General features: G+C 36.1%; 1 protein-coding gene across 7 annotated transcripts in view; it reads right to left on the minus strand.

Annotated features, from left to right (window-relative positions):
• The window catches only part of pisd (phosphatidylserine decarboxylase), a 65,651-nt gene that overhangs the window by 21,700 nt on the left and 27,695 nt on the right, over positions 1–16,256 (minus strand). Inside the window, exons 4-5 of one of the 7 annotated variants that reach the window (XM_073950392.1) lie at positions 15,723–15,992; positions 3,330–3,495 (exon numbers count right to left, since the gene is read on the minus strand). The exons of 3 other annotated variants lie outside the window; for them this stretch is intronic. In XM_073950392.1, coding sequence (XP_073806493.1) covers positions 3,330–3,495; positions 15,723–15,784 — 228 coding nt within the window. In that variant the 5' untranslated portion in view covers positions 15,785–15,992. Of the gene's footprint in view, positions 1–3,329; positions 3,496–15,522; positions 15,993–16,256 lie in introns of those variants that run through there. 3 more of the 7 variants (XM_073950391.1, NM_001079702.1, XM_068221182.2) reach the window with 3 other exon arrangements.

Raw genomic sequence — 16,256 nt, forward strand, 5'->3', positions numbered from 1 at the left:
ATTTATTTTAAGGATTTAATCCAACACCAGTGTAGTTCCTGCTCTGCTTTGCATTGTACAGTGTAAATGTACAATTTTAAAATATATCTGGAATATAAGGATTGTTTGACTGGGATGCAAAATTTTTTTGAGTATTATTACATACCTGAATGCTGTTCTGTCCTGACCTAAACACGTTTACATGTGAACATCCAGTTACAGTTATAGTGCCACCTACTAGCAACAGGAAGTTACATGTTACAAAAGCCTCCTCTGAATTTTATCAGATCGCATCCCAAGTTTTGTCAGTATAATGCAACACCCTTTTTGGTGTGAAATTGTAAAGATCTAGAGCAGAAGTGTCATCCTCAAACTGGCGGGGGGCCCTAACAGTGACTGACAATTCATCAGAGGGTGGTTTTAACATTCTAGCACACAAAAAAGTGGAAACCTGATGTAATTGATGAACTCAGGCATTCTTCCCCAGAGTATCAAAGCTCCTTTTTGTTAGTTGCACATATTGAAGGGGTTGTTTAAATTGCTATGAAAATACTACAATTTAATAATAGGGTATTATTATATAATAGGGTAGATATTAATAATAATTATTATGTCCCAATCAATTGTTGCTTAACCAAACGTTTAACAGATAAGACAGGAGAAAGCAGATTGGGTAACTTTACTGGCAATTGTTTCAATATCATTTTTTTTTTTGTAAAACCACAACAAAGAGGAGAAAGGTATTCACATTTACTTTAACATGTTCAATTTAGCCACCAGTAAACCCTTACTAATGCACATTTTTTATACAAATCTTAAAATCTATATTAGAAAAATTTAATAATTTGACCTTTTGAGCAAAATGATTATATTTACACCACCAGCATAACATGTAGGCCATGAAGAGGTACAAAATACAGGTGGTATAAAACTGATTATAATCAAATGGCCCTTAAATATCTACAAAAATAGAGCTTCAGTTAAAATAGTGCACTTACGGACATATATTTGAATGTTTAAATCAGCCCCAGAGATAATCTGCATGTGTGTTACTCTCAACCGCACACTGAGAGAAACCGAAAGTTTCCTGAATATATAGTACAGTACTTTAAACGTCCAGTAGGTGGGGATCAAAACTATTCAAATATATAAATTTGATTCAAAAATATGTTTTGTTGGGCCAAATCTCGTTATGCTTTTAAGTCAGTTGTGAGCCGTAGGGAGGAGGAGAGGAGGGCCGCAAGTGGCCTGTGGGCCGGCAGTTCGAGTTTTTGCCAAAGGGCGTGTCCATGACGGATTGACAAAGTTCAGTGTTTCGCTATTGAAAAGAAAGTACTTATAACTCAGCCAAACAATGGTCTACCTGAAAGACGTTCGATGAGATTCCTCTCCTAATGACATCTACATGCTAATGTTGAGTCACAGCACCACCTGCTGGCAGGAGGCGTAAACTGGTGATTTTCTGAGTTTTTTTTTTAAATATATCAGCTTAAATTATTATTGCCCACTGTTCTCTGTCATCCTAAGACCACCGAGCGGCAGTGAGTCCAAGTGCAAGGTCTCTATCATCGCTGCTTGCAGCTTAAATTAACAAACTGAAAACTAAATTGTACAAATGGCAAATAAATATATCCTATATGTTTAAATCTATATATTATACATACACCTATGGTAATTAAATCTATTATTATTACTATGTAAAAAATATTGTTGCCTCCTATTAATTAGCTCGTAAAGTTACTCATTTGTAAAGCATTAAAGCTAGTAGGCTAAACGCAAATGTAAAATATGTGGGTCAAAGACAAAAACATATTTTTAAGTTTAAAAACAGTAAAAGCCTAAACCTTTTATCCTGAAAATGTATTGCATAATTTTTTCTTGCCAAGAAAATTATAATAATCATAATTTTTACCATGTTTTACAGAAAACACCCATGAAAATATAGTTCAGTGCAACAATAATGTACATTATATTAATTCTTGTAAGGCATATAAAAAATCATTAGAAGACTCAAACGACGTGTTTTAGAATCACTATGCAGCTCCAAAATGAATGATTTTTAATGTCATCCTAAATCTTTATAATTTAATAACTAGGTTTTATCAGGACATATTAGAATAAGCTTTTTTTTTATTCAGGAGCTACTACAAATTAAATGTTATTAAATTACTAATTAGCAGTAGATAAAAGTATCCGTAACTGACTATTAATGCCATAATTACTGTACATGCATGGTTAACTCCAATACCAAATGTCATAATGGGCTATATACACACAGACTTTTAATTTTCAGCCAGGCAGCCCAAGGGCTTCCGATGAACTGTCTTTCCATTACAAAATTGTCACGTTTAAGATCTGATTTCTTTAAAAATCTGCAATCTTCATTGCCTGTTAGATATACAATATGAAGTGGGTCTCAGATCGGACAAGAAGCACTGCATTAAATTCCATTTCCCCCCGCCATGTCTTAAATATGACAGTTTATTTTACCCCAGTATTTTCAATGTTTACTAGCTTGTTGCTACTAACGGCGCTAGTGGTTACAACGGTCTTTCATCTCGTTTTACGCTTGAACAACGTAATTAACGCTATTACATTACAACATTAATGCTGTAAAAACAACTTTGTGAAATTAAAAATAGTCACATTAAGCTTTCACCATGTTTATAATTGGCTTTAAAACTCAAGCTGCGCATAGAGTCCATTTGTATAATTTATTGTCAAGTTAAAAGTCCTGTACGTCACTGAAGAAATACAGATTTACGTTAACAAACAAAACATTTTTCTCTTTCTCTGTAACTTCCTGTCTGCCACTGGAGATACGGTATCTGCTCCTGGGCATCAGCATGGGCTGACTGGCAATTTTTTCGTGGGAACTGAACAATAGCGATGTCAGATCCACCATGGCACGGTGCCCTCAGCCGAGCCTAGAGACAAAGTGTTCCTCAGTTCAGAGCTGCACCATAGGACAATGGCTCTTTTCACTCAAGTCCCAATGGGGCTTCAGAGCTCAGCGGGTCCATATGCAAGCGGCCATCTGCTGATAGCAACAGCGCTTTCTGCTGACCTCACATCAGTTTTGGAGCTTCCTTTCTTCGGGTTGTGAATAGAGAAAACTGATCCCAGATGTAGGCGATATTCCTTAAAAGTACCATGCTTGGCATAATCATAGATGGCATCAAACACGTTAACACCTGCTGGTAAATATCCCAAACACAATAACATCCCATATGACCATTACGCAAATTAAACGATTAAACACTGATGGATGCTTCTGGATAGTGAGATTTTACACACTACACACACACACACACAACATGAGTTTGTTCACCATTTCCACCTGTACTTACTCTGCTTGTGGGCCTCCAGCCTACTTTGGCGAGAGGTTTAAGAGCTCCGAAGGGCAGGATGTAGTAGAGGAAGGACAGAGGCCATGAGCGAAGGCGAGCAGTAGGCCGGGACATGCAGCTCAACTGGCCTAGACGCCGCCGTAGGGCCAGCTGGGGAAACTGCAACCTGCACAACACATCCATGATGCCAAAGTGCACAACATACCCAACAGAGACATTGAGAGAATAAAAGATAGACAGTACTTTTCAAAAGTCTAAAGCCACAGTCACACTAGAGTTTGAGTAAGCGAAATTCTGTCGGATGGTGCTGCGAAAAGGGGCGAGATTTAACAAGATGATGCAACACTGACAAAAAAAAAAATCTATCTACGATCTTCTTTTGGCCTTACACATTCATGTCATGTGAATTCGAAGGTCAGAGTTCACAAAGCTTGAACTTCAGAAACATGTGAAACTTGTCACATGAGCTAACGTTTCCAGTCGGGCGCATTCGCATACGTATCAATAGAAGTCTATGGAGCTAAAAGTGTAGTGTGACCACAGATTAAGACCAATAGTATTTTCACCACCAACAAAAAATGGCTTTATGTCAGTTATTTCCATCATTTTTTGTAGTGTGCCAGTAAAAAATATCAGTTTACAAGACTGCAGTTTACAAGGCTGCTCAATTAATCGAAGATTATTTCTTAACATTTGTCAGGAAAGCTGGTTCTGTAATCAGCAGGAAATCTCCAGAACGTGCTTTCAGATGGAGCAGCATTTACTACTTGGTTGTATATCACTGACAAGCTACACAAAATTGGATTTATAGTCACAGAAGATTTAATCAGGCGATAATGACATCAATATTACATTTAATAACACAATTTTATTCACTTCATAGCTTCAGTTGAGTTAAATAAATCCTTCTTTCAGATTATTCATGTTAAATGAATGAAAATTCAACAATCAATATGGGGATTTCCGTGGGTTTCTTCATAAATTTTTTCCACACAAGAGTGCCCTCTGGCTTTTGACGATGATTTCACACTACTGTGCTTCCCAGACAACAAGTGCATGAGTTACAGCTTTTGAATAATCATGACTGCAATTTCATTTCGATTAATTGTATAGCCGTTCCAAACATTATTTTTGTACTATTAATTGTCACAATCCAGTAAGATTTTTGTGCAAAAACATAACCAAAACACAAGCTACTGTAAAAACTTTTAGGCACTTTAAAACATGTTGCAAAGTGAGAAAAAAGTGCCATTAATACACAATAAATTGACTAATTAACTAATTTTCCGTCAACTAACTTAAATCAGCATTTGGTATAACCGCCCTTTGCGCTTTGTCCTAGGTGCACTTTAATATAGTTTTTAAGATGTTTGCCACAGTGTCTCAGATAGTTCTGTTTCTTTGTGCATTACTGCAAAACCAAATGCAAGAAATAACTGACTTAAAACCACTTTTGTTGGTGAAACTACTACTGGACTAAGAGTTTTGACCAGTACAGTATATCCAGATGATGCAACTGTTGTAGAGCAGAGGTCCCAATCCTGTTCCTGGATCCCTCTCTCTTCCTGTAGAGTTCAGATCCTTTTCCAACGTGTTTGTAATCATCAAACTTTCCTGAAGGTCTTAAGTAATTGGTTTAGGTGTAATTGAATAGGCTTGGCATTAGACGTTAAAGGTAGGCCCACAGGAACAGGATTGAGTCCTAATGTTACAGAGTGAATCTTTCAAAAACAAGCCCTGATTGTATTTCACCCTAAAATTCTTAAGAAAGACAATGGTGAGATTTTATAATGTGGAAACAAATTAGATTGTATAGATTTACTGACATTAAATGAAGTACACACTTTCACTCTTTTTTTAACATTCTCTTAAGGAGCATATCTTTTGTCAACTGCTATTATCTCAATGCAATATTATATACACAAATTATTAAATTAAATAGCACAAAAATGAATTGTGTTGAAATTTGGGGGAATGCATATAAATCTAATTTACGATCCTTGTGTACAATGTACAAAAAAATAATTAGACTGATGGAAAATGTGGGGTATTTGGAGCATTCAAATGTTTTTATATAGAAGATACTTAAGTCCAATGATTTGATTACATTTAAAACAGCACAATTTATGTTTAAAGCTAGGAATAAATTACTTCCGAAGTGCATACAAAAGACAAGGGGATATAATCTGAGAGAAGAACAAAATTTTAGGAGGTTGAAAACAAGGACAACTTTTAAAAGTATGTGAATGTCTGTATGTGGTGTAAAATAATGGAAATCTAGAACAGATCTCAAACAATGTCAGGATATTAAACTATTTTTAAAAATGTAGAAATATATATTATTAAAGAAATATAAAGATGAATAGAAAATATTTAAAAAGGTTCAAATGAAAAGGTATGATGAAATTTCAATACATTGCTGTTTGCAGTACAATGTATTTTTTTGGTCTATATTATAAAATGTAAATGAACAAATGGAATCAAACATATAATATGTCAAAGGATCAAATAGGTCTCATACAAAGCTTTTATGTCCCATGTAAAAAGAAGAGATAAGTAAAAGAAGAAAAAACTTTAAGTAATAGATGAATTATATGTGTGGTAATGGGGTGGAAAAATAATAAGCTTGTGTTTCATCCCGCTCCATTTCGACTATGTTGAAATGTATTTATGTTAAAGGATTATAATATTTCTGTTCGAAAATAAATAAATCAAAATCATCAATTATAACACCACTAAGAATAATAAATAAATATTTGTAGATATAATTATCAAATAGAACTTAAAATAATAAAATGTCTGTAAATAGATCAATTTGGACGAAATGTGCTTAATTTTAATGAAAATGTCAATGCATATAACCATAATGGTCCCAGAAAAAAAGATTGGTAGCTCTAAATATTAAGTCATCTTTAGGTAATAATAGCTAGCTACTACACTACTAAAGCATCTATTCATCTTAGTTTAAATAATGTCAACATTTTAGACATTGAAATGACTGAAATTAAAAGTTGCATCTGTTTTTGTTTAATATTATATTCAACTAACCTGCGCTAACGAACAATCAACTGTCATATTTTTATTAGCTAACATTAAAAAAACTCTAACGCACAATGCGAAATATATTAAAAGTTTGTTAATATAAGCTAATGCATTACCTAATAATATTGAATTGAACAATGTTGTGTTTTTTTATTTTTCTTTATGATTTTTAGGGTGAAATGAACATGTTTTCTTGAGATTTGCCCTATAAAATCAGAATCGAGCTGCTCTATCAAGATGGTAGAAAGGAGGAAAGAAATATTTTTAATACATGCAGAAACATACACACACCAGCCCACTCACACATGCCAAAGACCAAACACAAAGCCGCACATACAGAAGACAATAAACAGCAGAAGATAAATGCTAGAAAAGATACTCGAGACAGAAAAAGAGACAGAAACAGCAATTCTCCACTGCAAACTTAACCTAATGGTGGCTCACAGTTACTCAGGCTCTCGAATACACTGAACACACACAGTACTGCTTTCAGCTCAATTCCACTTACATCAGTCTAAGCAAAGGCTGCTTTCATCTGCTTAACACCTTTAGTCTCATTTAGGGTTTATCATCACCTTCCTGCTACACTTGCTCTAGAAACGATACATGATGAGGAATACTTGACGGGAGCAAGGAAATTCAAGTTTTGCATTTTTAAAGGAGTTTTTGTACAATTTAATTTGCTGTAAATTTCAGTTTAGTTTTTATTTTGTGTATTTAATAAAAAAATTCTATTTATATTCAGTTTTAGTCATTCAAGTTAAACAGAGTTAACATGACACGTCCAATTTAGCCCAAAGCAAAGGCTAATGTTTTCACTGCTTACTTTAACACATGTGCAAACCTTGTAGTGATAAAATAAATCAATCATTTGCACAGACACTAAACTAGGAATAAAGAAAGTTTTTCATGTTAAAGGTGCGGTATGTACGTTTCACACCCAGTGGTTGAACTAGGTATTGCGCGCCTGGTTCAAAACACAAGCAAACGCAGGTTGCCAGAATGATGACAACAACAGAAGTGTGCCTAGAGCTGATTTGAGGCTGATTTAATCAGTGTTCTAAATAAAAGCAATGGCACGTAATAGGAACATTCTCAATATCAAAAGATTTTGTTCTAACCAGCACCTGAAATTGATATTTTAGAAATGACTTGTATTTCTTGCAGCTAAACAACAAGATAAACTGACAATGATCAGCTCAGGGACACCTCATGTGCTTTATTCAGTGTTAAATGGTAACAATGTGAGTTTAAATGCCATTTTACATTATATTTATTGTCATACTACTGAAAGCAGCAGCAGATAGTTCACCTCAGATCTTAAAAATAAAATAAACCATTTGATATTGAACTTTACAACTGTGACTCAGTGCAAGCCAACACACATCAGTGATTCAGCATCTACATTTAATAATGTTAAAAAGGTTTCATATGTATTAATTACATTATAAACCTTAACATTTTGTTGGAGTGCAGTAAGTGCACTATTCTGTGCTTCTGAATGGCTGTATTTAAATTTCTGTTGTGTTTCGTCTGGTGCAAACAGCCAAATTGCTTATCACTGCAAATCTTATGATGTAGTGTGTTGTTAGGACATGGGGTTACAATGTAACCTGCTCACCTAATGTTTACATTCAGAATATTTAGATTTTTTGCAAATTAATATTTACCTCATGTGAAACTCTGAATCTGTGTCTCATTTGAGACTCATCTGAGTCTGCTACTGTCCACCGGAGGTCGCATTTCAGACGCGGATGCACAGAGCCTTTCTGACTGAATGAATGAAATACACTGTTTTCCCATCAAGGCAATTAATTGGCAAATATAATTGGCTAAAGTGGCAGTGGGCCGTTAAAACAAAGACAATTAAATCAAAGACAACCGTTTTGGCACATAACGTACATTTTCAAAGCAGAATATCTGACTTTAGCTTTGTTTTTCAAATAAACAAGAATGTTTACTTGCAATGTTTCTTAAATATCTGCAAACATATTATGGTATTTTTATGCTTAATGCTGTGTTCACACCAGACACTGCATGTGCGGATAAATCATGCTATTTGTGCAAAAATAAATGCGTGAACATTTTGAGTTTACTCGCTTCATTCAAGTGTCACATTCACTTCACAAAAGACGCGGATTTGCATCATGGGCCGGGCTCCTGTCTGCCCAGTGACTTTAGATTTGATGCTAAATGGCTAACATGGACTTTATTAAGAGAATAACTGTGTTTATGTGCTTTATGAAGGCTAAAAAACAGCATCAATTCATTTAGAACCTTGTCTGAGTCCACTCGATCCTTTCTGATCAAGGTAAAAACTTTTTCCCCTTTGAACCCAATACATTTTATTTTGAGAAACTTTTTTAATATTTTGAAACAGTAAACATGTCAGGCTAAATAATTCAAATAAATCATTGACTTCTACTCTTTTCTTTTATTTCAAAAACAGATTTTAATTTTTTTTTTTTTACAATTTAAAATGGCATCTTTTGATATATTTTTCTGCTGAAGATACTGTTGTCCTAAAAAACATATAAAAAACTTTTTAAAACCTTGACTTTTCCAAACTGCAGTATACCTTGAAAATGGTTATCGTCCCATGCCTAGCGCTACGTCATGATCACGCCCCTACAAGACAAAGCTCATGATTGGTTATTATGGCCGCTAAGTACTGATTTTCCAAATCGAGCAGATTCCTCAAATCACACAAAACGCTCAACTTGCGCTGCTTCATTCACGCGTTTCATACCACAGGATGTCTATTTTTGTCTTTACGTTGACTTAACATGTAAATCACCCACGCTTGATGCTTCATATGGGTCTGGTGTGAACGCTGCATTTGAAGAGTCAAAAACTTACATACACCACCATTAATGTTTTTGTACGTAGTTAAACATTACTTATTTTTGATGTTTTTTCAAATTGCTTATTAAAAATGATTGGAAACATGACAATTCTTGAATTTTTTTTTAAAGACAACAATTGTTTTATGTTCAATCTACTTATATTTGTAAAAACCATTAAGTTTACCTTGATTTGATTTACAGCGATACCTAGTTTGAGGTTTTTTTTCCCCCCTAAAATTTAAGAACTTTAAAGTTTGTCTGTAAAGGCGCAATCTAAAGCACTTCCCAACAGCCACAGATCAGATTTTTTGCACTTAAGTGCTTATGACCTCTGACAACAAAAAGTAGTACTTATTAATTCTGACAATGAATATTTTTACTAAAAAAGCTTTTAATTTAATGTGACTTTTTAAATTTATTTTAGTTGATCAATACGTTTTTTGACCAATAGTTTTATTCTCAGTTTTCTTTTACAAAAATATCCAGAGACCTGAATAAGCCTACATTATAATCTAAGTGAGATAACTGAGCCAAAAAAGAAAGACCACTAATCCTTCTATTCCAAAAATTCTTGACTTCAATTTAATGTTATGGTGAACATTTTTTTCCTTAATATCTAGAAGTCGAGATGAGCAGCATCAAGATTAGGGTGAGCAAATAAAGGGCAATTTTCTTTCTGCACGCTGTCACCAAAACTGGAGCATTTTAATCAACATAAACCTACTTAACTCAAACAAACATGAATTTTGTAGGTTACGCCGAGCGGGATGTTTCCACAGAACTACCGAAGCCATGAGGGATAACCGGCAGTAATCTTTTTTTATTTTATTTTTTGTGACCACAGCGCTATTTTTAGCACCTGTGCAGGCGGATAACATTTAAGATCAACACAGCTGTTCACCGACTGGAACAGAGCATGCAAAAAAAAAAAAGGTTTCACCTCTACCCTGGGTCCTTGGATGACCAAATGAGCACATCGTCTTGTTGTGCCATAACTGCTCGCTTTTTTTTCTACTGAGAATGACACTAAGAGCTAACTGCTTCTGGCTAAAGTGAGATTAGCATTAGTATGTCAGTAAAGTGGGTCATACTTGGCCTGAAAGTGATGACACAGCACCAGCGGGGTTGACAGCGGGCCGTGCAGAGCTGCAGCTACAAGGGCTATCTATAGAATATAATACTATGTCCACCTTAATCAGGATGAAACCCTGTTCTGACCTGTGGGCAGAGGAGACTTAGCCATACATGGCCTAAAACAAACTCAATGAATCACCTGACTTTGTCAAGAATATTCACAAGGCCTTACAAGGGACCCTTTTAAAACATTCAATAATCTGTTTGAGAGATCAACACTTGCACTGTGGTCAGGATGAGTAATCAAACCGTAATTCTCCTCAGTGTACCGACGATAAAAACTATGGCAACGCTAGCCCATACAAGGTCAGTACAGGCTCAGTGGACAACCTTTTGGCGCTTGGGCCTTCACAATCTTTAAGTACATTGACCTGTCGTGCGTCATCGTAACAGCATCCGATGTGTGGGCCTGTCCCATAAAGAGGTGTAAATTTTTATTGCTGTTACTATAAACAGACATCAGACCATACTCTGCACTGCAGACCAGTCCAGTCACAACTCGGGTTTGAGCCAATGTAAATAGTGATAAGTCATCACTTGGCGGCAATCTTGATAACATTACCAACTGTCCAACAAATATCCAGTAAAGCACAACTCCTGTGCATCTCAAAAGTGAAAAACAGAACATTCTGGCACTGTCTGTCAATAATTTGTTTACGGTTGCAGTACAGTACGATTCAGGACAATAGTAATGACCTAACGGTGGTTAGTGCTGATTCTCTAAGTTAGCAAGTCTAGATTAGGGCTAGAAGAGTTTTGGTCACCAACATTTATTAGTCAGATTTATTACACATAATTTTATTTAAATTGAAATAATTTCTATAATGTAATCATTGAGAGCTAGTTTATGCGGTAACAGTACGTCAGGCATGACATGTAAATGCTCGCCTATCATTCATTGACTTTAAATTAGGGTTGTTAAACGTATCAACTTGGTACCAACTGATACTGAGACATTAAAAACCTCTATTACTTGCTAACTTCATGTTCAGTTGTGTGCAATAAAAACAAAACATTGTGCTTTTGCAGAATAATAAGGCAAACTGTATACAGTCTAGGTCTTTGAGAACCAAAGGTCTTTTTTAAAGTGCATAAAAAAACTGTGATTACTTTCATTAAGGATAAATACTGTACATAAAAAGCAAAATGTCTTTATACATGCTCTTGTGTGCTTATTAGGCTACATAGCCAAGTAAAGGCTCATATAATTTAAATAGTTCCCTAATAAAATGTGATCAGTCAACTAATGGTTAAAATGAAGGACTACTAGTTGACCAATTAAATCTTTTCTCGAGAACAACCCTGGTCTGAATCTACCCTTTTTAGGTACCACATCACAGTAATAAGTACAATCAATGCCATCACAGTAATAAGTACAATCAATGCCATTGAACTTGCTGTGCAAGGTTGGAGTTTTTTGTTAACGCAAATTATATGATAAATGACCTCAAAGACTAGGAGATGCAAACTAAAATGGCATGGTTGGATCAGCAAATGTTTTTGTATGATGTCTGCTTTGGTTAACACTATCTGTTAGGTTGAGTTGTGTGTAGGTGGTGTGTTATTTTCAAACACATTTGAGCATTAAGTGTACAACCACCAACACATGATGCTTTCATATGATGCTTTAACAAACAGTGCCAGAATCACACTCATCTGCTACAGAACAAACTGAACAGGGTTTTGGACCTGTTTAGCAACACAAAAGCTGCTATAAATTCAGTGCTTCCCGCAGGTTTGAAATATACTCGCGGAGGTAGCCGGATTGAAACACACCTTTTACCTACAGCACATAAATGGTCCATTAGTTGCTTTATTGGCATGACATCTACAGTATTGCCAAAGCATATTAGATATATAGTTAAGTAATATATTAACATAATTAAATTAATAAAATATATATAAAATAATAATTGCATATATTAAAATAGAAATTATAATAAGGACTAATATAAAAAGTGTAGATTATTTAAATAAGGCAAATCAGTTGATTAGCAATTTCTTATGGTGTTCAAATATTTTGCAGCCAGTAAATTTAGTTTTCTTTGAGTATATGGTAAAATTTATCAGAGTCCTTTATTAAACGATTAATCATTGAATGTTTCTCTTGCAGCTGTGCGTGAGCAGTCAGCTGCTAAAAGTTGACGCAAAAACGCATACAAATAACGGCAACTTTAGAAAGCGAAAAAAAAAAACAAATCCCAGACATTTTAAGAGATTCAAAAACTACGACCGGACCTATTTTGGCGCAAAAGGCACATCTCTGTGGGTCTACAGAGCACGTGTGATTGTCTGTGTGATGATGCTTCTTGCATACACAGAACCAGACGTACCAAACCAGTGTATATGCAGGAACTCTAAAGATAATTTCAAAAGCTTTTCAAAGACCTTCTGAGAAAGTTTTAAGACCTCATCGCCACTTCAAGTTCTAATCAGTATCAAACCTTTAATTTAATAAACAGTTGTTAATAAACAGTTGTTGTTAAATAAATCAATGGAGCACAACTATACAAAAGAACTCAGATAAGCTTGGAAAAAACAAAGCTTGAAAAAACAAATTATGCTGTTGTTTTTAGCGACATGAGCAACCATGAGTACGCAAGCTTACATTTTCCCATCTGTTTCACTACATGTAGATCATAACATCACCTTCCCGCATTTGTCGCAAATTACACAACATCGCCATTGTTAATATTAGGAGGAAAATATATATTTTATGCTATATTTATGCTTTTTTTGGAGTCAAATATTTAGGACAAGGCTTGAAGAAAATTTAAGAGCTCGTAAAAATTTGATTAAGAATTTTTAATACCTTTTAAAGCCCTTATTTTTCTCATAATTGATTTATCAACATTTAATACTTTAAGACCCTGCTGACACCCTGCAAACCTGCTGAGCAAGAGAAGATTTTTCCACTGGTTAATCGATGGCGAATGTTTGGCTTTCTTGGATGGATAGAAAAAAGTAAAACATGGTTGAAATTTATATTATTATTCATGTGTTATCACTAAAAACTTTGGCGGCAGTTAATATACCATGGCAGCAAACCGAAGTAAAGTCTATGTGTGGGAAGCACTGAAGTAACAATTTATTTTGTATTCCTATTCAGTTTGAGATTATAATATTGATATAGTATGTTGTGGTTTTTAACCTAAAATAATGCACATAAAACTATGTTCAATCAAATTGTGATTATTTAGCTTAATTCATATACATTTTAAAAAAGACATTTCTGAATGATTTACTAATTCTCATGTCCATTCAAATGTAAACAAGTGGCAATTGATAAGTTCTTATAACCACATGGCGTGACGACACTATTCGTATTAAACCTTATAACTGGACTGTCTCTAATAGGGTTGCACGGCTTACCAGTATATGGTAGTATCGCGATACTATGGCTTCATAATACTGCTGGTGCCACTGTAGCTTGTAGACGGTAGAATCATCATTAATGGTTTCTCTACAAAAGATAATGTTGCATGTGGAAAAGTCACTAAAATGCTGACATGTTTGTGCAGCAATAGACCATTGTATTTGAATAGTCAGTGAAGCCCTGTTGTAGTCTGCATCACGCCTTTTATAGTAGCCTATTGCATGTTTTCTTACGCTTCAGTTCTGCATCGGTTCATTTCTGTTCCTGTCAATATGATTTATTAGCGATCCCGACAGTCTCTTTAAAAGAACAACTCACAAAAATGTTGCATTAATTTGGATTGTTATCTGGTAAGACTAAAAAAACAATAAATGTAAAACCCAAAATAGCAACAGAAAACATTAAAACAATTTTTGACCACTTCATATAGCCTAATATTGTTGGAGAAATGCTCTTTTTGTTACAAATTTCATTTGGTATAATTTGTCTCTTTATTTTAATGTATTTTTTGTTGGTCAGTTATCTACAAAATAAACACAAAGAATGAATATATTTTAGGTGAAGGGATGTGCAAATAATACCTTTTGGCCTTAAGGGAATTATGAATTAAATTAAAGTAGGCCTATTATAATATAAAATATAGTATTTCTGACTATTATCCTTATTAATTGAGTTATGAATTACAGTATCGCAATACTACTTGGTATCTTGACACTTTAGCTGGTATTGTATCGTAAGATTAATTAATGGTATCGTGACAACCTTAGTCTCTAATACCTGTCTACTTGAAACTAATACAACAAAGTATTTGTACAAAACACTATCTTAACTCATCTTGCTTTTCAAGATTTTTTTTCCCTGACAGGCAACAATAGGCCAAAAACAATCCTTGCATAACCCAACAAAGAACCTAATACCCAGCATTTAGCACCTCCTCCATGCAAATATTGTTTCCATCCTATAAGTCCATTTGCAAAAGAACTGTTCAAGTGGCCAGTCTAACCTTTCCTACACATTATGCAACCTCTTCTACTGTTTCGCAAATCCAGTTAATATGCCACAGTGTGTGCTGCATCCTAGTGCACCCAAGAGCTCAAAACAATGACTGCTGGGTTTTTTAACGAGAGCGCTCAGTTATCAGGTTATCATTCAATTGAATTTCGAGCGCCTCTACCCTCCCCCAACCTGTACAGCGTAGATGAATAGCCTTGAAAAAAAAACCTCGCTATTTAAAGTGCATCACACAAACTGCAGAGGACATTTGAGAGGTGATGACCGCAGCCAGTAAAGACAATTTAAAGTCTTCAGAGTCAGACTGGTTCTCTTTTACAGAGCCCCCCTTGTTTCTCCATTGCAGGCACACGTTGACCAATCACTGGCTGAATATGAGCCTCCCTCGGCTCTTCGCATCTTTCGCTCGCTCACGGAGAACAGCATCTGCTCTGAGTGGAGCTCTGCAAACTGTGCGATTGGAATCAGACAGAGAGGGTTAGCGACAACACCCCGACACTACGTCGAAATTAGGCCAAAGCGGGGAAGAGGGGATATCAAACAAATCAGAAAAACTCCCAGTGCACACTGACTGTCCCTCTACAGGGTGGCCGAGTTTGTGCAAATATCTCTGTAATCCCCTCTCGCTTGCTCGCCCAGTTTCCAGCCCCACTGATCATTCAGCTGTCCTCTCTCACTCCGAGTCACACCGTCGCCCTACATTCAATTCACCCACATCATCCACACACATACGCACGATCAAGCTAAACTACTGCCTAGCATCTCACGCACTCCTCGCCGGTACCTGAATCGGCTCCGGTGGCTGAGCTGAGACGGGCCCCCCGGGGCTCCAGGGCCTCCCGAGCCGGCGTTGTGGGCGCCGTTTGCGGGCTCCCCTGTTGCTCCTGCCGAGGAGCCCAGTTGGCGGAAACGCCGCACATCAACCCTGACCCTGTGGAGATTGTAGCAAGAAGGAGAGCTGTGCAAAGACCTGCAGCATCTCACCATTTCCCCGCAGCACTCCGCACCGGCCCCTTCTGCTGCTGCTTTAGGCTCCGCTGACACATGATCACTGTGGAGGGATTATTGTGTATCGCAGGCTTTAGCCCTCTCTCTCGTGCTCCCTCTGTTCGTTTGGCCCCGTGGTACTCCGCTGCAAAGCTTAAAGACCGTCCCCTCTTTGCTCGTTGCCAGTGGGATGCAGAGCTGTGATTGGCGGGCTGGTAAATGGGTCCACCTCCTCCTTCAAGCCTCTGCTGAATTCACGGCCTAATGCTGGTGGGAAGGCGGCGATATGAAAAGGAGGGGGAGAGGGAGGGGTTTGACAATCCTGTCAACATGTGCTCACTAGATCCTGAATTCTATATTTGACCCCATCCCCCCTCTATATCATCTGTTTCTAAACTAAAGGATAAAGAGAAACCAGCTCACCATTTTTGGGATCAATATTTTCTGATATCAAAATAACTTGCAACTCAATTAATCAACAAACAAAATATATAGGATTCATGTATAATGTATATATACATCCACAAGGAT

The sequence above is a fragment of the Danio rerio genome, chromosome 5 (assembly GCF_049306965.1).
Source record: "Danio rerio strain Tuebingen ecotype United States chromosome 5, GRCz12tu, whole genome shotgun sequence".
NCBI lineage: Eukaryota > Metazoa > Chordata > Actinopteri > Cypriniformes > Danionidae > Danio > Danio rerio.